At 34.1% G+C, this 27069-nt stretch overlaps 1 protein-coding gene across 8 annotated transcripts in view; it reads left to right on the top strand.

Annotated features, from left to right (window-relative positions):
* The window catches only part of LOC143235463 (dystrobrevin beta-like), a 73029-nt gene that overhangs the window by 5541 nt on the left and 40419 nt on the right, over positions 1-27069 (top strand). For 7 of the 8 annotated variants that reach the window (XM_076473663.1, XM_076473662.1, XM_076473661.1 and 4 more), the window contains exons 2-7: positions 11933-12039; positions 13781-13861; positions 14315-14528; positions 16677-16762; positions 18487-18638; positions 20814-20919. In XM_076473663.1, the coding sequence (XP_076329778.1) occupies positions 11958-12039; positions 13781-13861; positions 14315-14528; positions 16677-16762; positions 18487-18638; positions 20814-20919 (721 nt within the window). In that variant the 5' untranslated portion in view covers positions 11933-11957. Of the gene's footprint in view, positions 1-11932; positions 12040-13780; positions 13862-14314; positions 14529-16676; positions 16763-18486; positions 18639-20813; positions 20920-27069 lie in introns of those variants that run through there. The other variant, XM_076473664.1, reaches the window with a different exon arrangement.

Here is a 27069-nt window from a genome sequence, read left to right as displayed (position 1 = left end):
CAGCTTTTCTCTCCAGACCTCACCCCAGTTCCTCCTGAATAGGCTGAGCCTTTTCAGACTGGCAGTGACTTGGATCTCTGTTTCTGCCTCATGATTTGCCAAACCTTTCTATTCCCTGTCTGATCCCCTCGGTGTGGATTCCTGTACGTGGTGAGGGGACCTCCCAGGGAGGGTTCTGTTCTGTCTGGTTACCTTCTCTGGGATTTAAACATCCACCCACGTGTTTGCCGTGCGTGGCGACCAGTGAAGGGGAGGAGAGGATCCTGGTGGTTGAGGGGTCCAACCCTAACACACCACTTTGGCCTCGAATTCCTGTAGACGGGCAGCCTTTGGGTGGCCCCCCTTGGGTCAATCGGCTGGTCCACTTGGGCTAGAGTCAACCAAGTACCAGTGTTGGAAGTTCTCAATGGGTGTTGTGGACATTGTACCTGATGCTGGTGTTTGGGTATAGTGTTCACAAAACCTTGGCGTTGCTGCATTGTCCTTGCATGACTTTGTAGTGCGTCCCCTTGTAGGGCTCCATGGTGGGTGGAGTCAGTGGGTACTGAAATATTTCCTTTTTCCTATGGATCCTCCAAAAAATATAAATAAAATTGTGAAAAAACAGTCAATGGGTAAGCAACCACGTCTTGAAGACTCTGAACAGCAATCTTCAACATCAGTAACACACGTACCTCATTTTCTTATATTACATTCTCTTTCGGAAAAACCTTTAGGGCAAATGTCCCCTTTTTTTATTCAGAAGGGACTAGAGGGACTTGCTGGCTCTCCAAAGTCAGTAAAGAAGCTTCAATTTGGAGACATATGGGTTGAAACATCCACATTCCATCACAGTGAACTCTTCTTGAATTCAAAGGCAATTGGGGATATACCTATTGAAGTTACCCCTCATACTACCTTGAATTCATCACGAGGAGTTATTGTTGAGAAGGATTTTAAGAACGTGCCCGAGTCAGAGATTCTCGCAGGGTTCTCCACTCAAGAAGTTTCTGCAGTGAGGCGCATCTCCACTCGCAAAGATGGAGTTACACTGCCGACAGATATCCTCGTTTTAACATTTACTTCACCACGTGCACCTACCACCATCAAGGCAGGTTATCTCATTTTCAGGGTTCGGCCATACATTCCAAACCTTCTTTGATGTTTCCAATGTCAGAGATTCGGCCACTCAAATACATCTTGTCGTGGTTCCTTGACATGTGCTCATTGTGGAGGCAAGGACCACGATGCCTATGACTGTGACATGAACCCACATTGCATCAACTGCAATGGTTCTCACCCCTCTTACTTCATTCTTGCCCAAAATGGTTGGAGGAAAAAGAGGTGCAGCGTTTGAAAACGATACACAACATTAATTATCCTGAGGCTCGGAAATTGCTATCCACCACTCCATCTCGGATATATGCTGCTGCACTTCATTCCACAACTACAGTGGGAGTGCAGACAGATCTCTCTGTGCCTCCAAGAGAATCGTTTTCAAAACAAATGAAAAGCCTTTTGACCTCCGTGGTTAAAATGGTTGATGAATCGACTTCCACACCCATCTCTGTTCCTCCCATACCTTCCAACAAACCTCAAGATCCACGTCCTTCAGTTTCAAATACAGGCATTTCTTCTGATACATCTTTTTCTCCCACCACAAGAGACAAAACCATTATTCGTTCGCGTCCTCAGTCACTGGAATCCCCTTCCAATAACAAAAACCTGCCCACTCGACCCAGGGCAGGATCCATGGAGGTTGATAGACCTCCTTCGACTAAAGACAGTAAAGAAAAAGACGTGGTCGTAAACCGAAGGGTTCCCCAACCACTTCATCTACCCGTTCTTAAAAATGGCCACCTTGATACAATGGAACTGTCGAGGTTTACGTTCTAATCTGGATGATATCAAAATGCTGATTGCTTCCTACCATCCTGTTTGTTTTTCTTTACAAGAAACATTTCTCAAATCTGCTGATACAGTCTCCATTCGGCAGAAATGACAGGTTGTGTGATGGTCGAGTACATGGAGGGGTGGTACTGTTGGTTGATCAGCATGTGCCCATCCTGTCTTTGTCACTCAACACACCCTTGGAGGCTGTAGCCATCCGTGTTTCCTTGGGTCATACCATCACTGTTTGTTCTCTGTACCTGTCACCTGGAGAGACATATGATCAATCAGACCTTGATGCTCTCGTTGAACAGTTGCCATCTCCATTTCTAATCCTGGGGGATTTTAATGGACATCATCCCCTCTGGGGAAGTGCTGTTATTGATGGGAGGGGTCGATCTGTAGAGCGGATGCTCTCTGATCACAATCTTTCTCTTTTCAATACTGGTTCTTCCACTTACTTTCATGCACCTAGTCAGTCATTTACTGCTATTAATCTCTCGGTTTGCTCCCCTTCATTACTCTCCCATTTTTCATGGAGGGTTGACAGTAATCCACTAGGCAGTGATCATTTTCCGATCCTTTTGAGAGAGACTGGCCGTGGTCGATGCCACCCTACCCGCGTGCCCCAGTGGAAGTTAAATCAGGCAGACTGGCCCACTTTCACTGCTCTCGCAGAACTTGATCCTGCCATCGTAAATCAGTCATCAATAAACGACTGTGTAGCAGCGGTAACTGACTGTATTATACAAGCAGCTGCTCAGTGTATTCCTAAAACCTCAACACGTTTTTTACGATATCCTTGTCCGTGGTGGAATCCTGCTTGCCACTTAGCACAGAAGGCTCAAAAACGGGCCTGGGATACTTTTCGTAGATATCCCACACTTTCAAACCGTGTTGCTTTCCAACAGGTCCGTGCACATGCTAGGTGGATAAGACGTCAAAGCCAGAAGGAATCTTGGATTAAGTTTACAACTAGCATATCTTCTACCACCAGTTCCAAGATCATATGGGACAGGATTCGAAAGGTTAATGGGCACTACAATTCTGTCCCCCTCTTGATCTTACTCTCTGATGGTCAGGAGGTGACTGATGTCCGGAGCATCGCTGACACTCTAGGTGAAAGCTTTTGCCGGGTATCTAGCACTTCTGCTTGTTCCTCCACCTTCCTGGCCATCAAGACTCGGGCAGAGCAATCATCTCTTTCCTTTCGAACTGACTGTTTCTTTGACTATAATTGTCCCTTTACCAGTGAAACTGAAAATGGCCCTTCATCGGTCTGCCAGTACGTCTGTTGGACCTGATGATATTCATTATGACATGCTGCACCATCTCTCTCCTGCTTCTCTTGATGTCCTTCTGATTGTCTTCAACCGGATCTGGCAGGAGAATGTTTTTCCTGATGCCTGGCGCCAGGCTATTATTTTACCTTTCTCAAAGCCAGGGAAAGATCCCAAGATTCCTTCAAATTACCGTCCAATTGCTTTGACGAGCTGTCTCTGTAAGACCTTAGAAAGGATGGTTAATGCTCATCTTGTTTGGTTCCTTGAATCAAACAACCTCCTCTCGCCCACCCAGTGTGGGTTCCGTCGACAGCACTTCACCACAGACCACCTAATTCGTCTTGAAACATCTATCAGAGAAGCCTTTCTCAACCGCCAACATCTTGTATCAATAATCTTTGACATTGAGAAGGCTTACGACACAACATGGAGGTATGGCGTTTTGCGAGACCTCCATACATATGGTTTACGTAGCCATCTACCCATGTTTATTAAACAAATTTTTAATGGACAGGAGATTCCAAGTTCGTGTGAGTTCGACACTTTCCCGTTCTTTTGTACAGGAACTTGGAGTCCCTCAAGGCTGTGTATTGAGTGTCACACTTTTCAGTATAAAGATAAATGCTATCACTGAACAACTCCCTCTCACTGTTGCAAATGGGCTGTATGTCGACGACTTTCACATCTCATGTCAGTCGTCAAACATGAGATATATTGAGCGGCAACTACAAACTGCCCTCAATCGTATACGGAACTGGACTCTGGCGAACGGCTTTAATTTCTCTCTCTCTAAACCATATGCATGCACTTTTGCCATCGATGGGGTATTAACCCTGGTCCTGAACTTCATATCGGTGAAGTTTTGCTGCCAGTGGTCCCAGAGACCAAGTTCTTGGGGCTTATCTTTGATCGGAAACTGACCTTTATACCACACTTAAAGCAGCTTCGGGTCAAATGCACAAGAGCACTGAACATCCTCCATGTCCTCTCTTCTACCAGTTGGGGGGCAGATCGCTGTTCATTGTTAAAGGTATATCATGCTCTTATTCGATCGAAACTCGACTATGGATCAATGGTCTATGGCTCTGCCAGACCCTCGGCCTTAAAGATGCTGGACCCCATTCATCACCAAGGACTTCGACTCTGCACTGGGGCTTTCCGTACTTCTCCAGTTCAAAGTATATACATTGAATCTCCTGAACCTTCTCTACACCTTCGCTGTTTGCAACTATCTTTACAATATACTTCGAAACTTTGTTCCTTACCAAAACATCCCACCTGGGAATGTGTTTTCCTTCCTCGGTGGGCAGTACTTTTTCAGAACAGACGATCTGTCATTGCTCTGTTTGGCCTTCGCATCCGGGCGCAATTGGATGAATTGGGTCTGTCCTTGGATAACATTGCAGATACCACAGGTCGGCCCATCCAACCATGGGTTATTACAGCCTCCAAATGTGACTTTTTTTTCAGTCACCTAAAAAAGGCAGATACTCCAGATTGGAAGTATTGTCTTTTATTCAATGAATATCTTTCAAACAATCATTCAGTTCCCATTTATACAGATGGTTCCAAATCAGGTAATTCAGTGGGCTCTGCTATGGTTTGCTGTGGTTCAGTAGTTGCACGCAGAATCCCCTATACAGCTTCTGTGTTCACTGCTGAACTGTATGCCATATCTCTTGCCCTGGATCATATTGCAGCTGAGCAGTACTCCAACTGCACTATTTATACTGATTCGCTTAGTTCTATGCTTGCCTTGGAATCGCTACACGTTGGCTCACATCCTATTCTCGCTGATATTCAAAACTGACTGGCCCATTTCTCATTAACAGCTTCTTCAATACAGTTTTTCTGGATACCAGGCCATGTTGGTATTCGTGGGAATGAGCTTGCAGACATGGCAGCTAAATCTGTCTGCTCCAGCACCATCACCCCTATGCCTATTCCGTACATGGACTATGGTCTTGTCTTCAAGGCTCGGCTCCGTGCCAGCTGGCAGTCCACTTGGAGTGAGAAACTCGACAACAGACTTTTTCAAATCAAACTCTATATTGGACTTTGGCCATCTAGCTTCCGTAAAGTTCGGAAGGAGGAAGTTGTTCTCACTAGGCTACGCATTGGTCACAGTTTTTTAACTCATCATTTTCTTTTATCTGGAATTGATGCACCAATGTGTAGTTTGTGTAACACTCAAATCACTATCAGCCACGTTTTACTTTCTTGCCATCGTTACAATTCTCAACGACGGCAACATTTTAAACATATTTTTTCCCAGGGTCAATCTGTGACATTGGACAGTGTTATTGGTAATGGTGACTCTGTCCACCTTGATAATGTTTTTAATTTTTTAATAGCCATTAATCTTTTTAATCTCATTTAAGTGTTGCATATTTATTCATTACGCCTTTTTAATTGTGGTTCCTTTTTTACAGTTTTAATCTCTCTCATTCAATTTGACATTGGACAATGGCCAGAACATTAAATAACTCGACACCAGGACTGGAAAGGCCAACCTCAGTTGACTGACACTACTGTTTGAACTATCCATTTGAACTACTTGTTAGTTGTCCTGGCGAGTTGTTATTATACTTTTGCTGCATATCATTTCACACTTTTACTACTTTACCTTTTAGTACTGGCCATATTGACTCATAACCCGGAACCAGGACTGGAAAGGCCAACTTCAGGTGATTGACAGTGGTTCTTGAAGTTATCTGTTAGTCTTCATGGCAGGTTATGATCATTACCATTTTGCTAGAGTAAATACTTTACAACTTTGTAGACTGGATGTCACCATTGGTTTTTACACCATTTTCTGTTTTAATTGCTGTTTTGTTTTTACCTTCATTTATTTTTACAAATTTTACTCCATTTACTTGACTTTTATCTTTTTACTGGACATTTGGCTACTCATTATTGCGATTTTGCTATGTGTCTTTTAAAACTTCTATTCTTTTACATTTTGATACTGGCTGCTATGACACATAACCCGGAACCAGGACTGGAAAGGCCAACCTCAGGTGACTGACGGTGGTTCTTGAACTTATCTGTTAGTCTTCCTGGCAGGTTATGATCATTACCATTTTGTTAGAGTAAATACTTTACAACTTCTTATACTCTGCTTTCTCTATTAACATTGTAGACTAGGTGTCAACATTGGTTTTATACTTTTTTGTTTATCTTCATTTCCATTTATGTCTTTTACTACATTTACTTTATTTTTACATTTTTACCGGATGTTTGGCACAGATAGCCTAGCTGCTTTGTGCCATTAAACACTAAATCAATCAATCAATCAACCCTGTCTGATAAACCAGTTAAACCTAATGAGGTCTTTTGGGATTTTGTGTCTCAGGTAAGTAGTATTTTATCCCTTTTTCTTATGAGCCATGTCTTTCCTTACTTCATGACCAATCTTCACACACCTTTCTGGTTTTTCCTCCCTTTCCTAATATTCAGGTTCATGCAGATTAATTTACCTCACAATTAAGCAATGAGATTAGCATGCCTTGCCCCTCATGGGCTTCAGATTAGTTTACACTTTCATATCATCATGCTGATTGTCCCTTTTTGGACTAACAGTTCTTAGGTGCTTTTTTGAGATGTTTCTCAAACCACCCATAAGTTTGACACATGCCCAGTATTCTTGTGTGCATCATACCTTTACAACTCCTTTTTACATTACCTTTTGTACACCTCTTTGAGGCTCTCCACAAAATTCCTGAGGGATTTTCTAGGCATACCCTTTCCTTTCTTATCTCTGCACTTGCCTGTTTATCGTCTCCATCAGCTCTGGCTTTGCATAAATGGTTTCTCTGTTGTTGGGATCTTCTAGGTCATGATGCTATTTTGGCTCAGGTCCATTTACCAGTGACTTATCTTCAGGATTTATGTGTGGCTCCAATTCAGTGGTAATACATTTTTGTTATGATTCCAGAAACACCAGAGTCACAGTGGCATCAGTCTGACAGCAATCTACCCTTACCAGTATTATTGCACATTTATCTTCATTGGAGCCTCACATGCCACATATTACCATTTCCTATTCTTCCTTTTTCCAACCCTTACCTGCACCCTCTTCTACTTTTTTTTTTTCTATGATGCACTTCATATTGCCAACAGTACCAATGGAATAGTCCTTAAGTCTCCATGTTTTTTGGAAGTTTTGGAGTAGGTAGGGTTCTCTCCAAGTGGATGGATTTGCTACAAGCTTCAATTGCAAGTCATTTCTATTTTGGTCACTGATCTCTCAGGTTCTGGAAGTCAATGGCTTAAGTTGAGATTGGTTCCACAAATATCATTATGCTTATTCTCCTAGTTGATTGCTTCATCGATATTCTCTCTTGTCCATACCACTCCTTGTTGGGTCCTTCTGATTGCTTTTTATTGGCCAGATCAGCCATGGTTTCTATGGCTACAGCATCTGTTACTCACCCCTCCTGTACCTCTTTTGTTTTCTTCCTCCCTCCTTCATCAAACTTGGTCTCCAGTCCCACATCCCTGGATCTTCATGCCCTGCCTTTATCCAGTCTTTGGCAAGGAGATCCAGTTCCTCCCATCAAGTTGCTTTCCTTTTAGCTGGTTCCATACATCATTCTTCCATGGATGTGTTTCAGTGAAATGAAATGTTTTCACATTTGGTCTACAAATGGTGATAATCTTATTGAGGCTCATGTGGTGGAATTTCTCACTTGGCTCTTTAACTGGTGGTTATCAGGCAATCAAATACCATACCTTTTGTTTTTTCTGTTATTGTAGAGTTTATATTTCATATGTCCTTACCATGCTCATGCATTTTTTTCTGGTTGTGTTGTCTTCCCAGATTACCTGCTCTTCTGGATTGGGATGTTAGTGTGGTACTCCATTCCTACATTATACTTCTGTTTGAATTACATTACTTGTGATCCATGTCTCACCTTTCTTTTGAAACATATTTCCTCCTTTTCTTAGCCTGTGGATGTGGATTGTTGGATTTGTTTTCTATTGATATTTCAAATATACTTTATCACCTGATCTATCTTCTTTATTTGGATTATTCTGTCTTCTCAGTCTTCCACCTGTGGCCATCCTTCAGACTTCAGTGTAATTATGACTGGTTCATTTCTACTCATACTTTCTTTTCTTTTCAGGGACCTTCTCTTCATTCCTAATTATACTGATCTCATTTTGTTGGAAGTGGTATCTGACCAGGTAAAAACTCAAAATCTGCACTGTACAGTCATGTTGACTCATGCTTTATATTCTATGGCTTCACAGTGCTACCTGTTGATGGGTTGTTTCACAAGATCACTTGTAGGTTAATAACCTCACAATAGTTTGCTTCATAAATATGCATGTCCTATACTACTACACATGGACTGCATGGGTAAAGTGAAAGGGGGGTTGCTGCCCATCTCTGCTATGCCTGTAGTGAATAGTTTGGTATGGTCTGCTTTTTAAAATAGGTGATGATGTTCCTCCAGATTCTCCACTGCCTTTTCACTTTTCTTTCATTTAGTGGAGTATGAGCATCCTTAACACTTTCCAGTTCCAAGCTGCTGAAGAAGTTAACTGTGGAAGCACCCTGCTGAATGAGTTCCACATAAATATGGTTATAAGCTTTCAGTGAAGAATAGGGTGGTGGTCTTCTGTGAGTGTAGATGAAGTAATGCCCTTCTCTTTGCAAAATACAATTATGAAAGAACAATACATTATCATTCTTTGCCTGTGAGGATGTTGGTACACTGTGACTTAGAATAGAACCAATCAACACAAGTCTTCACCCACATTATGGGTTGTCTACCTTACTCCCTTGGTTTTATCTGTTTGTGTCATAGGTCGCAGACATGGTTCTGTCCTTCTGGCTTTCCACTGTTTCCTCCTAATATGGGAATGTTACTGTCTTTTGGATGGTTTCAGTAAGTTTTTGATTGGGGGAGTTGCTTGCATGCAATAGACATCCTTTCAGTACTGAATGTTGGGTTTCCATATCAGTAGCTCAGTTATAATACATATGATATACATGGGAGATGGCATGATTCTCAATTCCCCAGTTTCTTGGGTTTGAGGTGAAGATGGTATGATTCTCATCCCACCTTCATGTATAAGTTGGTTCCCTGCAGCATGGGTTTTGGATATAGTTGACTTACCAAGTATTGCCCGTGGCACCCTAGCCACTTTACACCTGAGTTACTTCCATTGTTTTACCAACTTTTATATTCATAGGATTGAGTTTTTTTATGTTTCAAAATGCAATCCTGCCATAGTTCACTCACAATTAGATGTTCTCCTCTCATTTATTATCTTTCACAGTGTGGAAAAGAGTATACCTAGTTCAAGAGTGATGTAGTTCTCCTCATTGGACCTTCAAATATGACTTATTTCCAGGGGTATCCTTTTGATGCCTGTTGGTGGTAATTTTATCATTCCCTTGCCATGGTCCCTCCTCCTATTAAATGTGGGGTTCTAACTAGTTTTCTGAGAAAGCAAATACCATATGGAAGTTATAATTTTCCTATATTGAAAATGTATTTCTGATAGGTGCTTATCTCCTTTGACACTTCTCACGCTTCCTTCCCACTTTAATTCAGTGCTTATGTCCTCTGTTAAACTGAAGGGATAGTTTGTTATTGGAGTATAGAGGGAGTCACATGAGTATGTCACACTGCCATTGGTGGAGAAGTGAAGCATGATGATTTGTGTGAGAGACATGGTGGTATCTTTCAATTCCAATCAGGGGAGCAGAAGGCAAGTGGCATGTGTATTAAAAAGTTTTGCATATAGAGGGCAGCACTGATTAAGAATAGCTAATTTTGTGAGAGGAGATAAGTACCTGTTGGAAATACATTTCTGTATGGGGAAAACTATAACTTTTGTATTAATAGTAAAGGTGATATGACAAAAGAGTTTTGCAGGATAGAAGTCATCTTGTAATTAGGCAATCACATTTTCAAACAGGGTAGTTTGCAATGTGAGAGAATGTCTTCAGATATGATAGGTGCAACACAGTTGAGAGAGATCATGAGAAGGTGTGATGAGTACATGGGGAGTCAGGGCTGGCTGAACAGTTGTATGTTTAATGAAATGAGTGGAACAGTCATGATAGGCCAAGGAGTTTGTTTGTTCCTCAAATGTAATGTTACATATAAAATCTTTGACACACAGGTGTAATGTTGAGAAGTCTTAGTATTTAACCAACTGAAGTCTCCCAAAGTTTATTTGTGGCAGCAACAACTGGCTCATCTTTATGTCTGGGGAAACTTTTGTTTTTTATGCTTTGGGCTGTAGGTAGGAATATAAGTGTATGTGGGTTAGTACATGGACTTGAAAGAGAAAGAGTTTCACCTGTATACCTGTGAGAAAGCATGAGAGGATTTCAGTCCAATATTTATCAAATATTTGATTTAGAAAGGGAACATAGTTTATTGCTTTGCTTCCAAAGTCTTTGCAGAGTCTTGGTCTCTTCATTATTGAGGTAAGAAAATTTTTTGATTGTCTGTGTTTTCTAGTGATGTTTTTGATTGACATTGACTTGTAATGTTTATATTTTCTGTAGTTATCATATTTAAGCTCATAAATGATAATGTTAACAAACAACTATAACTCACATCAAGGACATCAAGGTTTTTAGTTAACTTATAGGTGTAATTTTTACCTACTTTTTTTAATGGAGTGTGATTCTCAAAAAAAAGAAAAACTTTGCTTTTTGTCTTAGTGACAATAAAAGGATATGAATATTATTAAATTATGTTTTATAGTTTTTTAGCAAATATTTACCAATGAATGAATTTGAAAAAGTAAGTGCTTGTTCAAACCCAGGCTAATTCTGAAATCACTAAATAATGTCTTTGCAAAATTAAAAAAAAAACCCTGAGAAATTTCATATAAACAACCAATTTTCATTTAAATATTGTAATATTTTTAGTGATGGATGAACCATAGAGTTACTTATTGAGTCCCTGTAAACTTCATTTGCCCTTTAAATAGGTGTTTATAAACTGTTTATTCACAAAATTGTTATGGGAGGCTGCGAATATTTTTACAAAATCCACAGCGACATGAGTCGTACATGCTCACACACACACACACACACACGTATATGTTTAACATAAATAAAGTTATTGTTCCAAGTGTTTTTATTGGTTTTTTGTAGTAAGTGGCATAACAGGCAAAAACATAAAATTAGTCTGTGATACAATATGTGGTTATGAATAGTGTTAAAATAATTCAGTGTTTGATGATTGAACAGAAAAATGTATTAAAATTATTGGCATCAGTGTAATTATTAATTAAATGTTTCTTGGTGGTTAATGATTTGATGAATGTAAACCACTGAATGTTTCTTAGTTAGTTTGGTTTTCACCACTATTGGATTCAAGTTTGCTGCAGAGTATGAGCAAGATTTGTTTCATCTCAATTCTGAGTTGTGATGCCCATGTATTAGCTAATGGCAGTTGCTAATGCATTGTGATGGCAAAATATTTCCATATATATAATTAATACAATTAGGAAAATAAAGGAAATTCCAATTGGTTAGAACTTTCTAATAAACCATAATTTTTGAATTTTTTAGGGATAGATGATTTTACAGTAAAATCATTTTCTGAAAGTGTAATTTGTTTTTCACAAACATTATTTGAAACGGTATAACTAAAACAAAAATTCAAGCCATGCATTTTTTCTTTTAAATTAAGAGTTCTGTAAGATTTTAAATTTCAAAAAATTTATCATTATATATAATCAAGCCCATTTATTGTTACATGTAAAAATATATGATTCTAGTAGGATCATTTATTTTACAGGTGTTTTGACAAGTTGGAGATAAAAATGGATACCAGCCATTTTTCAGATGATGTCAGTTCTGGATCTCAGAGTACTAGTGATTTCTCAAATCTATTAGCTGAAATGAGTAAGTATTTTACTAATTCTTTCTATATGAGCTCAATCAATTTGACTGACCATGTGATCTCTTTGTACTTGTTTAGTCTTTATAGATTTAATACTTTTAACTTTCAATATAATGTGTATATCTTCACAAAATATGTCAGTTTTCAGTTAACATAAAAGTCTTCACATGGAAAAAATCTTATTTTTATTGAAGTATTTTTAATAGACTAAAATAAAAATTTGTCTATTAATATATTGGGTATTTGTTTTGAATAGTCTGTGCACAATATAATGTTTTCTAATCTCAAAAATCTCAAATTTTCTTTGTGTAATCCATAAAACTCGTGAATACATTTCAAATGTTTTTTTTCAGTAAAATTGTATTTGTTATTTATGCAAACCAGCTCAGCATTGGATTGGTTAATGTAACCACCCTTTCTTCCCTTTGAATGACTTCAAATTATAACGCAAAACTACATCCATTATTTTAAGTAGCTTTACATCTGTTTATAATTACATTTTATTGTATTTTGCCATTTTGTTTGCTATTTGAACTGTGTTTGACTTCTATCCATGCCATTATAAGTTGTAAATCACTCGGGGGTACTTGTAGCTCATTGTTATCAAATTACATTACCCATGTACTGCTCATGCATTTGCCTCATGAAACATTTTTATGATATTATTACTTATTTTACCTAGTGTAATCTTTAACTTAAAAAGATCCATATTTCTACATTTTAGTTACTTTAATAATAAATGATGAAAAATAAAAATAAGAAATACAGTAATCACCTAATCTTTTTTCTTGCCATTAATTGTTGAGAATTTCCGAGATTTCTTTTTGTACCAATAATAGTTGTGCAGTAAATAATGGTTATTTAATTAAATATTACACAAAAAACATAAACTAAAACATGCAGAAAGTAGACACTTTCCCATGCTTCTCACAATTTTTCTGGCTTTTTAACAATGGAACAAAAGCTTTTACAGATTCATTCTAGCTGGTCATTAATTTTCTCACTGAAATGTTACTTGTAATCTGAGTGAACTTATCTGTTATTTCTTCAGAACACAGCATTATGCAATATTCTATTTGACAGATGAAAACCTTGACTTTCTGTCAGTTATATGTGCATGTATAATTAAATGTAAAAGAGAACTATGAAGATATCCTGAAAGAGAGAATAGGACAAGTGGGTGTGGTAGGAAGGATTTGAATTTTTATTGATAGTTCTGTAACCGAGCAAAATTGAAAGCTATAAAAAATATGGTTTTTCTGATTCTATAGTGAGTAATTTTTTTAATTTCATAATCTTTCAAGGTGTGTTGGAAAAAGTAGAGAAGAGAAGATGCCCAGAAAAAATGTTGTGTGTCATACTAGGGGAAATTCAGGATTTTTAAAAATATTTCCTTATGGAATTAGGAACTTAAAACTTGTATACTATTAAAAGATTTTGTTATACTAATAGGTATAATCTAAACAAAAAGTAGTTTAATAAAATTATTAATGTACAATAGTTAAACTTTCTGTTATGTGTAGTAAAGGCTGAAGGAGTTAAATAACAGATGTCAAAACAATTTTTACCTGATAAAACAAACCTTAGACAATATAAAGGTGTTTTATTATATTTTCTTAACTATGTAGAGTTAATTGCTAAATAATAATGTAAGGAGTATTACATTTAACTTTCACATATTTTCAAAATTTATATTTTACACTTTATGTAAACCTATTTTTTTCCTCCCATTTCATTTTTCAGAGGCTCAAAATTTTGATGTCATCAGATTTGCAAGTTATCGCACAGCCAGTAAGTTGCGGTTCATTCAGAAGAAGATAAATCGTAAGTAGGGAGAGGATGTCAATTTTGATTATGTTTAAAAAGTAGACAAATAAGTTTATTATACTTGATTGACAGTTATATTTGGTAAACAAGATTATTGTTATTGAACTGTGTCTCAAGTGATGCATTTTTAAACAGTTAACATTTTATCAGATTAAATTAATATGTTTTTGAAGAGCCTGCCATGGCCTGGTGGTTTTGGTGTTTGACATGCAATCTGAGGGTTGTGAGTTTGAGTCTCTGTCATTGGTGATGCTTATACTGTATGGTTGCCAACAGGGCCAGCCATTTGGGTGTATAAATTCTTGGCTTATGCAAATACTATTTGACCCCGAACTAGTTGGAAGTAAGGTTGTGAAAGAAAAATGTTAATATGCTTTATACCTCTGAAGTTTTATTTTATTCAACAGTGCACCTTGTATGTTTCAAACAAGAAAGATTTCTTTCATTCAGTTAACTTGCTTGATATCTGGAACATAATTGAAGCCTTCAGGGAGAACAGCTTGAACACACTGGAACCTCGAATGGAAATTAACATATCTCGACTAGAAACATTGCTGTCATCATTATTTTACCAGCTTAACAAACGATTACCAGCTAGTCATCAGGTGGACATAGATCAATGCACTTCATTGTTGATGAGCTGGATTCTGTTGATGTATGATCGGTAAGGCTTCTAGATAAAGATGTGTAACTAATAACCAATAAGGTTTCTGGGTAATGATGTGTAACTGGTAACCAGTAAGATGTCTGGATAGTAACATATGAGTAGTAAACCTAATTAATTTTGATACATCCATCTGTATATGATAAGACTAGTAAATTTATAATCTAAGACTTGTGTAATATTGATATTATCACTAAAGCTAGTGAATTTTTTATGTATAACTATTACAGCTGGTGGAGCTAATTATGATAGGTAATGCTAATATGGATTTATTCTTAATAAGGCTTTTGCAAAAATTGTCATTTCACTGTAACTGCCTGCGGTCTGAGGCAAGTGACGTTCAAGCCTTCATGTTGTTGATCTGAATTCTTTGTTGTGTTTGTACACAATTTGAAAATATTTTGTAAGAGAACTCTTATGTACCACAAGTTGTTGAGGTGTTGATACAATACTTCAAGGATAGTGATGCTGTAGAACAGTTCTGGTTGTACGTAACATGCAACCATATTCCATAGTCTTGGGTCTTGATTTAAGTTGAATAAGAAAACATCACAATAATCCAAGATTTCACACAAGACTAAGGAAAGGTGCTATAGAGAACCTAAAACAAAATTATTTGGTTGTTGTATTTTTATTATTATAAAGGAAATAGACAGTTATAAACTTATCATTCAAAGTAAATTATATTTCTAAATATGACCCTACTTCCAACTTGGAATGAGCCACAGCTGATCTTCTCAAAAAATATAAACTCAAAAGTTTAAACAGAGGGAGTAGGTTATGAAAGATTCTTGGCCCTATTGTGTGCTGAAGGTTTACAAGCTAGAAATTACATTCTGATATATTATGAACACTATCTGGTTTCATCCCATTATAAGATACCACATTGTATCACCACCATTCTGAATTATCTCAAGAAAAACTTGATAATAGTTGCAAAAGCTTTAAAATAATTGCTGAAGAAATTAGGAACATCATCATACAGTTTAAACATTGATAAATATTGTCAGGCTAATGAAAAATGTCTGTACGTGTTGAGTTTTGATGTTCTTTATTTATTTCATCCTTGGCTTCACAAGAAGATAAGGTAAATATATCTTTAACATATCAGTTTTTCTAAGTAATAACTACTGTCTACAGTGCAAACAAAGATGAGCTAAATTTTGCATTCATGTATATTTCTTTTTGTTGGCGTGACTACGATCTTGGTACTTTTGTTAACAAGAAGTAAACCCACTTAAATAGGGTATCAAAACATCACATCTTACATTCTATTAAATGAGGATATACACAGCAGATAGCCCAATCTGGCTTTGCTGTAATAAAAACATGCACGTACACCTTCAGACAAATACAGTTCATTGCAGTTTAACTTCTTGTTAAAACACCTATTCACCACAGGTATTTTCTTAAAATAATACAGTCCTTTAGATTTTTAGTGATCGTGAATACACTTATTCATCACAGGTTTGCATGACTTGTACAGTATGTCAGAGTTTCATTGTTAACAAAAACTCCTATTTATTACAATATATTAAAGTTTCATTGCTAGAAAAACATCTGTTCACCACACATATTTTCTTAAAATAATACTGTCCATTAAAGTTCCAGTGCCAGTGATATCGGTGAATGTGAATTTAACTAAAGACTGAGTAGGTAAATAACCTATGACACTGTTCACTAGGAAGATGCCACTTATTTTTTTTTGGCTATTAAAGGTAGCATTTTGTAGGGCAATTGAGTGATGACAGTCTTTTTTTTTTTTTTTAAAGCTCATTGCCTGATTAATGGGATTTTTGCCATTTCTAATGTTTATAGGTGTTTAAGGTCCAGAAATATTCACTAAAATTAGAATTTTTCTGAAGAAAGACAGTTTGTTACCCTAAAGTTTTTGCTAATGTCTTCATGTGATAGGTAAAGCTAGAGAATGTTTACACGTAACCTGAAGTTGTTGAGTTATTAATAAGTACATATATTGTCTGAAAAGGTGCTGTATGGATAGAAACTGTTAAGTATTATTTCATAATTTTTGTAATTATGTATGACATATATGCATCCAGCTAATTAGCTAGTGTTGCCCAACTGTGGTTTAATAACATGGGACTAAATTAACACGTGATCCAAGAATGAGTGGCTTTATTTTTGCAGGAAAGACACTGGAAGAGTAAGAGTGTTTTCTGTGAAGATTGCTTTAAGTACTATGTGTTCTGGGAAATTAATGGATAAACTTCGATGTAAGTTTAACAACAAAGATTGTTAACTCTTCAAAAATGTTCTTTTGATTATAACTTTTCTTATCTTCCAGTATAGTTTTCTAGTTAATCATGCTGAAAATTAATTTTAAAAGCTATATATAACTTCTGTTGTTTTGGTTTTCAATCTATTTTTATAAGCTTAATTTTAAATGATATTGTGAAGGTTTTTGTATTTTTATAGAATTTTAAACAGTGTTTGCATAAGTTTATCAAGCCAATATTTAATCTGATGAACTTGCTTACAAATATTTTCAGCTGTTGTGTTTATACATAATTGTGTGTATCTATTTATACACACACACACACATATGTATAATTAAACACTGCACCAGTTGAAAGGATCTTCAGGGTACAAACTATAATGTTGGATATAAAATGTACTCTAGGTTTTGGAGGTGACTGTAGAAGTAGGACCCACATTGAGGTGGGGATATACCATCTATCAGTTTCAACTTCCATTCATGAGTCTCACATAAAGGATAATTAAATAATGAAATAAAATAAAATAGAACTAGAAATTAGGAGAATGAGATTATGTGCTCAAGCCTACATCATCCCACGTCTATATCACCCTTTACTGCCTACAGACAGTTGTGGGAAGGTGACTGCTCTCCAAAGTAAAGAAGAAAAATAAAAATTCCAGTTTCTATTATGGTGCTAAGGCACTAATTAGTATCCCAGTAGATGAATTATACTTCTGTGAAAGGTCCCAACCAATTATGTAAACTAACTGGTATAACTCCTACCACCAGCTAATTAAGTTCACTGTAACCACCAATTTTCATACTATAAATGAGGCTTTATACATGGTAAGGTGTTCGTCTGCATGAAGTAGTGCCAAGTTGTTTTAATGACCTTATTCACAATTAAAACGTCATCAGAAACTTTCAGTAATTTTTTAAAACTTTTATTTCTTCATATATACTTAATACATTCTTATATTCATTACAGAATATTTTATTAATTTTATTTAATGTTTCTTTAATAAATCCATTAAATACTAATTTTTGTATCAATATTTCAATATTAATAGTAAAATATTGTAATTTATTACAAATTTTTACAAAATCTGAATAATTTTGAAATTATCATATAACGCATATAACAGAAGGATATGGTACATTACTATTAAAAGAGGTGTAAACCATATACTAGAAAAGCAAAATACTTTTTTTATCAAAATTATTTATATCAATATCATTATCAATTATTTTCATTTTGTATCTAAATAATGTATCTCTATACTAGATGTTGAAGTATTTTCAGTTTCTAATTTTACTGGATAAATAGTTTTAATAACCTTATTTCAGGATTATTTGTACTAATTAAGTCATCTATATATCTGTTTACTCGGGTACATTTTATATCTTACGTTATAGCCTGTACCCTGGGGATCCTATCAGTTGGTGCATCATTTGTTATTTTTTTTTATAACAAACTAGCTTTAGTCAGAGGTTTGGATTTGGTGTTTGTAATGCAGCTCCTTTTTATTTTATTTTATTGTACTTTACTGTTCAGTAAATGTCAATATTGAAATACATAATTGAATTGTTTAAATGTAAGATAAAGTAAATGAAGTTGAAAATATACTTAATCTATTAATATCATTCTTAAATGATTTGTTTAAAAAATTAAGCTCTTAAAATTTATGCTTTTATATTTTTGGGACTTGTTTTTTTTTCTTATTTTTGCTTCTTATGTAGATGTGTTTTCACTTATTTGTGATGCCAGTGGCCACATGGTGTATAGTAAGTTTGTAGATTTTCTACGAGAGGTTTTGGCTCTGCCTTGTTCAGTCCTAGAATCACCAACTTTTGCATACAGTGACAGTTTACCTGGAACTATCTTTGATGGAGTAAGTTAGTCCTGATGTATATAAGAATTTAATAGAAAAGAAAGGAACACAAAATATGAGAGCTATGCTTTTGTGTTTTTGTTTATTTTATACATTTTATTAATTACACTCAGTGTGAGATGAATTAGTGAGAGCAGTGTAAACTTGTCAGCGTGTAAGATGAATTAATAGCAAAAGTAGAGTAAACTTCTATTCAAAGTATAATATGAACTAATCCTTGTACAGTGACTACTTACAATGTAAATAAGTATGTTAACTCTTGTAAAAAATTCATTATGAAAATGAAATGAGTTGATAAAATTATTTTAAATTTGTCTTGCACAATCCTAAGATTATGTAGTTTAAAAAAATAAAGCATTTTTTATTTTTTCTACTATTTATAATACTACATTTGTTAGGTAATGTAGTTATTTGCACTCAGGCTCAGAATAGTTCATAGGCAATGTGATTTTCATTTTGATAGTAAAAATATTATTTATTATCTCGTAGTTTTTAAACTTTATTTGCATAATTTCCAGAGCCTCCTAAATGAGTATTAAATGTTTTTTAAAGTAAATGTTATATTTTATTTTCCATTTTCTCTATTATATCATTAACTCGAGATATTATAATCAATGTACAGTACAAAGAAATGGAAATGTATACGTACCGTTTAAATGTTTCTACAGTGTTTTGTATTCTTCTTTTTTTACGTGAGTAATTTTTCATCTTTATCTTTTCACATATTTAATTTTCATTTCCAGTTCTGTCTTATTCTGGATACAGGTTTGCTAACTTGTTCCTACCAATGTGACCCCTGAAGTTATTATAGTTATTACAGAACAAAGCCTGTCCACAAACTCTTTCACTAATTTTTGCACATGCAACTGATGCCATTTTGTTTAGACATTTCCACAAATGAAACTACATAAAGTTAAATGTAAACAATCATAAATTTTCAAATATGCAATTATAAACACAAATGATACATAACGAATTAAAATATAAACATAAAACCTAAATGTAGCCAAAATATTTTGCAAACTAATACATAAAAGGTGAGAAACACTAGCCAAGCACTAGGTACACTATAGAACAAATGCTACAAATCCACACACAGGTAGAGGTTTCTTCAGGCTATATCTGAATATTAGAAATGTCCTCCTTTATTGGTTGTAAGCATGTCATTCAACTTGAGACTGCCAGCTAGCAACACAGCTTTGACTTTGCAAGTGTGTATGACTGACCATAAGCTTTAAAATATTAGAATGGAAAACTCCTGTTGAGAAATTGTTGGAAATTTTCCAGATGTTAATGAAAGATAGTTGGACTTCCATTTTATATTGCATGCTGACATTTTAATATTAAAATATTTTAATAAAATTATTATTACTTGATTTAATTAAATTTTGAATGTAAGTTGGTAACATGTATATAAGGGGTTTAAAAACAGTTTTGTGGTTATACAGTTAATAGTAAAAGTAGTGTAAACTTCTGTTCATGGTATAAAATGAATTAGTTAGAGTAGTGTGAACTTCCATTCAGAGTATAAGATATATTAGTGTAAACTTCTAGTCATGGTGTGAAATGAATTAATAGGAAACGTAGTATAAATTTCTGTTCAGGGTATAAAATGAATTAGTTAGAGTAGTGTGAACTTCCATTCAGAGTATAAGATATATTAGTGTAAACTTCTAGTCATGGTGTGAAATGAATTAGCAGTAAGAAGAGTAGTATAATCTTTTTTGTTATGATGTTAGATGAATTGCTAATTGTAACTTAAATTTTATTTAAGTTATAAACTAGTTCTTTGAGAAAGAAAGATGTTATTGATCTGATTCAATAGTAGATAATAGTTTGTGCAAGAGAGAGAGAGAGGTGTAGGCAGAATAATTTTGTATAACATGTAGAAAAATAATAATTAAAAAAATAACTTTTTTCTTGTTAATGGCATGATGGTGCCTGTTACTTACACTGTTCTTCGACAAGAAATTTTAAGAGGCAACAAAGATATAGCAATTATTAAAATATATTTTGTTTGAATTTTATTTATGGTTCATAGCTTCGGTTTTTCTAAAAACTCTAGTTTAGCCAACATGATTTTAGATTTTGGTAAAATATTTTAAACTGTACATTATATGTTGTTTGTCAGTTTACTCTGCAGATTAATAGATAAATTTTATCTACTTCATCCAGTCCAAAGTCACAGTTAATGACTTTCTTCACATCTTGATGTCAGATCCAGGACCACAGTGCTTAATATGGCTTCCTCTTCTCCACAGAATGGCAAGTGTGGAAAATGGTGAGATATTATGTTTTAAAATTGAGTTTGCATTTCTTCAAATTACTTTCATTAAGAGGTTTCATTTGATGAATTGCTCAGCCAAATAAAGATAAATAGAAATGGGCTGCTATTATCAGGTTAGTTTTATTTTAACTTTCACAGACTGTCAATTTGAATTAAAAATTTACACCAAATTGTCTTTTAGAGTTTCTGCACTATAACTTCTAATATGTCTTGTGTATCTTAAAGTTTACAAGCTTTCAGTAGGCATTGAGAGTCATTTGAAGACAAAAAGTAAATAATTTTTAATGGATTATTTTTACAAAACATTTCTTCATGAATGTATAGTCTAAGTTTCATTTGAATAATTGCTAAAACATTCTAAATTCACTTTTTTTTAGTAAAAACTTTATACTTTTTTATTTTTTCTACCCTAACTTTGTATGAGATTGGTAAACTTGGCTGACCTCATAATCACAAAAAAAAAGAAAAATATTTTGTTTATTTCAAGAATGACTTCAATTTATAACAGGAAACTGCATTTGTTATCCTAATAAATTAAAACTTGTACAGTATACATGTGTTTATACTTGCATTTTATTGTTGTTTTTCCTTTTAGAACCATGTCTAACTAATATTTAAGTCACACTTGAAAATCATTTAGCGAAGTTGTAGGTTACATTACCTTATCAAATCAAAGAATGCATAGCCTACTCATGAGTTCTTCACGAGCATACCTTATGAAGAGCTTTTATGGCTCTGTAACCAAATAAGGTTGAAAACTATAACAATTATGTTTTGTCTGTGTAAAGACAATATTATAATGACTAATTGAAATTACATTTTGTACTTCTCAGAGGGATAGTAAATAAATTACAGAAAGGTGATAACTAGAGAGCAAATGTCAATTTTTATACTTGGTGAGATTCAAGATTTTTTAAAAATTACCTTTTAATAAAATGTTGAAGTTATTAGCATTGCTTTTATACCAAGTTTCTTCTTTTATCATAATAAGTAGTTTAATTAAATTCTGAATATAACTCATGACATACACAGAACAAAATGCTTATAGCAAGAAGGTTAAGCTGAAATGTATTTCTGATACATACCTACCTTCATATACAGAAAGCTGTTTTCCTCATGTAGTTGAGCTACCTGCATGAGAGATTTGTATGCCACCAACTTTGTGAAAACTCTTGCCTAAAATTCTTGTCAAGATACACGAATTTGTACAACTACATTATGATGTATCATACGTCTAAACCCTCCATCAGTAGGAATGCTACACATCTTCCACAAATCTTCCCTATATATTTGTGTGTAAAAATCCTCAGTCATTTCCTAAGCACAACCATGTCAAGACATGTTCATGTTTGCTGAGATTTGCAATTTTTTCTCAACTGTCAAATTTCATTTTGATTGAGTTCACAAATTATGAAATCTGTTTCTGTTAAGGTGAGTGACGAAGGGATTCCTCAAACAGAACAATTTATCACCATTTCTGCTGAAGTTCTATCTCTGTGAAAGACATCCAGCCATCCTTCATTATATGGTGGTGCCCTTATATAGTCAGGACCCTCTGTTGTCCCTTCCACTCATTTCATTTACAGTTTTTTTTTTCAGGCTTTACATTGAAGAGAACGATTTTTCAATGCTTTTACCACCCACTTTACAAAAATACTTCTCTACCTAATGAATATCTTGATTTTTTTTTCTGCTCACCCTGCATAGTGTTTTTTTACTTTACCAGTTAGTTCTGTGCTCAGAATTTCCTTTGAGTTTAACTCCACTTCTGTTTTGTTTCATTTCATATCTGCTGTACCATAACAGGTAATATCTAGAAGTTCTGTTAAGGTATAGTTAATTTCTCCTTCAGTGGTTTATTTTTACAGAATGACTGTAAATTATGATAGGAAATCTCATATTTATCCTAAATATCTTAAACTTTGTAACAGTTATGCTTTATTTCATTGTTTTATTACTTCTGACTGTGCTGACTAATAATCCTGCCACACGAGCTCTAAATCGTTTGGCAAATGTGTAGCTTACATTGTGCTACCAAATTATGTTATGCATGAACAAATCGAGCATGTTTCATGAAATATTATTAATATTAAGTTATTTTTCTTTACCTTATCTGATCTAACAAGTTTTAAATTTTTTTTATAATAATAAAGAATAGACATGACAAAAAAATAATACCTGGGTTGTCATCTTTTTTCTTTCTGCTGTTGATTGTCAACGAAACTTAAGCCTACTTTTTTTATTAATGGTACTATCATATTAAGTACATTTTTTATTTAATTAAAGAATGTATTAAAATCAAGGAATAATAGCAGGCAATGTCTTTAACTATCATAATGTTTCTTACTTTCTAACTATATGATAAGAACTGCTAAAACTTCATTTAAGCTTGTCAGCACATTTCCTTTGGGAAGAAAGTTCAAACTGTAAGTTAAATAGAGAATTCTCTGTATAAAAAAAGCAATGTAATATAATACATTATTTGGTTGATTAAAACTTTGGCTTTCCATTTGCTATAAATAATGTTGTGTTAAATGTCAGAGAACATTTGTCAATGTGCAAAAGAGAGAATGTGATATATGGTCGTGTCAAGCAGGTCTGATTTTCTTATTTGTCTCTGTAAACAATTAAGGTTGGAGGCTATAAAGACATCCTTTACCTGAGTAATATCTGTATTATTGGGTTGAGGAATAATTCGTGAGCGTTTTTTCAAGTTAAAAAATATATTCATAAATGAAACTCTTTCGCAAAATATTTCATGTCATTTGGTAGATAATTTTTTGCTCTAATAGATGGTGTGTTTGATTTTCATATGTCTTTAATTTTTGCTTTCATTTTCAGCTCATTAAATGGAATGTCAAGTGGACAAAATCGAGCATTTTCGACACCATCTGCTTTTGGCATTTAATTTCTTGCAATTTCGTTTACAACAATGCATACTATATACCTAGGTATTACATGAAATAAAGTATCATAATAAATATTTTGGGTGTAATGTGTTCATGCATTGAAGTATTGTATAGTCTTGCATGTAATGCTTGAATGAAATTATTTAAAAACGCTCACGAATTATTCCTCAACCTAATAGAATGAGTGGTCTATGTTAAATTTTGTACTTTTAGGAACAGTAAATAAATTAGAGGCAAGACCTATAGTGTAAACCTTTGTTCTCATACCAAGGGAGATTGAAAAATCTTTTAAATATTTTTTAAATAAACCTAAGAATATACAACTTAAATAATATTAAAATTTGATATATTAACTACATTTTAATGCCAAGTTTATTTGTATACGATGATTATAAAGTAGTTTTATTGTATTTTGAATGTAATTCTGTAAAAAGTTGTGACATTCAGACTTTGATTTGCCTGATGTGAGGAGGCTAACTCTCTCAACATGGGTTCAGTCGATTTGACCAATCGTGATTTCTTTGTGCTTGTTTAAAATTCTTTATAGATTTGATACTACTAATTTTGAATGTAGTATATCTTCACAAAATTTGGTAGTCTTTCAGTAAACATTGTCTTTCACAAAGAAAGTCATTTTTTATTGAAATGTTTTAAATAAACTGAAAAAAATATTGCACTGTGAATATATTCAGTATTTGAGTATACATGTGCAAGGTGATTTTGATGTTAATATTAAAAATGCTTTTATTCATCTCAAAAATTTAAATTTCATTTGTGTAATCTCTAATACATTCTAAATACATTTCAGATGTTTGTTTTAGTAACACTATATTTTATTTGTTATTTTCACTACTATAATTCTATACAAGGTTGTTCAGTTTGACCTACATTGTAACTTCTAAAAAATCTAAATTACCCTTTCTTCTCTTTGGAATGACTTTCAATTGCAGCATGAAATTACATTTGTTTATCCCAAGTAGTTTTAAACTTGTAAAAGTTTACATTTGTTTATCCTTAAATTTTATTATTTTATTGTCATTTGAACTGTGTCTAACTACTATTTTTTGTCATTATAAGGTGTACATACACTATTAAATTACATTACCCATGAGCTGTTTGCATGCATGCCTTGTGAAACATTTTTTTCATATTAATATTTATTTTTCCTAATCTAATCTCAACTAATTTAAAGAGATCCCTATTTTTTATTTTTGCAACTTACCAATGTCTTTTTTACTGTTGACAGTCAATGATATTTAACCCTACTTTTATACTATTGATGGTAATACATCAAAGGATTTTTATTTAATTCAATAGTGCACTATATAACATAGAACAATAACATGCAAAAAGTAGATAATTTCTCTTACATCTAACAGTTTATCTGGCATTCTAACCATGAGATGAGAACTGTTACAAATTCATCCAAGCTAGTCATTAAGTTTCTCACTGGATCATTTTGAGTGAACTGACTATCATCTGTTCAGCAATATGTCATTTGATAGATGAAAATCTTGACTTTCTATTGGTTATATGTAATATATATAATTAAACATAAGAGAGAACTGTTAACATGTCCTGAAAGAGAGAATGTGACAGGTGTGCACAGGGTCTGAATTTTCTATTGATAGCTCTGGAACCAAACAAAATTGAAAGTTATAAAAATTGTGGTTTATCTGAACACTGATGAGTTGACAATAAGAAATTTACATTTATTTTATTATTCTTCCAAAGTGTGGTGGAAAAAATAGAGAAGACAAGATGTGTGGAGAAAATGTTGCATTTCTCTCATTAGGGGAAATTTGGAATGTTTGAAAACATTGGCTTATAGAATTAAGAACTTAAACTTATAACCTATTAAAATATGGATTATTAGCTGTGAGTGTATTCTATACAAATTGATATCACAAAAACAAAAAGTAGTTTTATAAAATTGTGAATGTAAGTTGCTAAAACCTTGTGATATGTTCAGTAAATGATGCCAAGGCCTAGAGGGTTAATATGTACATTTAGACATTTCCTTACCCCATAACATGTACATGTAGGAGATAATATTTAAAAATGATGCATAGATTTGGTTCATTAATATTTTATATGTCCACGTGATGTTTATCGTTTTGTCACTTATTTACTTCTTAACATATACACATGGAAGTTAATATTTAGATCTTTTTTATTACATCTTGATGTATAACACATCGATAATAATGTTTTGTTATAGTTCATTACTTGTGAACATGTACACATGGATTATAATGATTACATCTGGTTAATTACTCCTTCATATATAATTAAAAGTTAAGGCTTATACATTCTCAATTACTCCATAACATTTCACACATGGTCAATCTTTAGCAGTAGCTACATATTCATTAACATGTACTCATAGTAAATAATGTTTAATTTTCTTTCATTACTTCTTAATATGTACACAGAAAGTACTGTTCTGACAATTTGGGGTTATTCCATTCAGTTGAATTTCGTAACCTGTCATATTCTAGGCACACTGCACTTTATTGCAGGCTGTCTTCTCAACATGACTGTCCTTCTGTGGAATGGCTCTTCACCTGCTAGTCTTCTGTTTCCTTCTTGTTACTCCTTTTTATGTTGCCTTTGCCACACCCATAATTGCTACCCTTTCTCTCTTCTGGTCTTTTGTATCTCATTCCTGGCTCTCTAGGCTCTCAGTCAAGTCTGGTCCCATCTTTTTCGTTAGGCCTGTCTTTCTTTCCACCTCCTTCCTCAGATGCTTGGTTTATTTGTGGACATCCTTTGCAGGGTCCTTTTGATAGCTTCTTATATGCAATCCCATTCATAGTTTCTGTTACTTCATTTCCTTCTGTCTTAAACCTGGCTTTCTCTTCCTGACATTCTATCCCTTCTGATCCATCCTCAAACATCACTCTTTTTTTTTTTAATGGGATATACATTTATCTTTGTGTATGATGTAATTGACCCATTTTCCACCCTTTTACCATTTCTGTATGCCAATGTATCACTTAGGTCTTACTATTATCATTTTCCCATCAACTTCTTTGCATTATAATGCATTCCTTCTCCTTTATAAGTATTTCTTCCTTGAATTGTATCTCTCTTCAGTACTGGATTTTCGTGTGGCTTTTCCACCAATTTCTGCCATTCCATATAAATTATTCTCTGGTTCTTTTCTGCCCTCTTTCATTTATTAATTATCTTCTGACCCACACTTTCTATTTCTTATTTCCTCATACTTTCT

Source organism: Tachypleus tridentatus, chromosome 12, assembly GCF_004210375.1.
Source record: "Tachypleus tridentatus isolate NWPU-2018 chromosome 12, ASM421037v1, whole genome shotgun sequence".
NCBI lineage: Eukaryota > Metazoa > Arthropoda > Merostomata > Xiphosura > Limulidae > Tachypleus > Tachypleus tridentatus.
The sequence above is the reverse complement of the archived record's forward strand: the minus strand, read 5'-3'. Positions and strand labels throughout refer to the sequence as shown.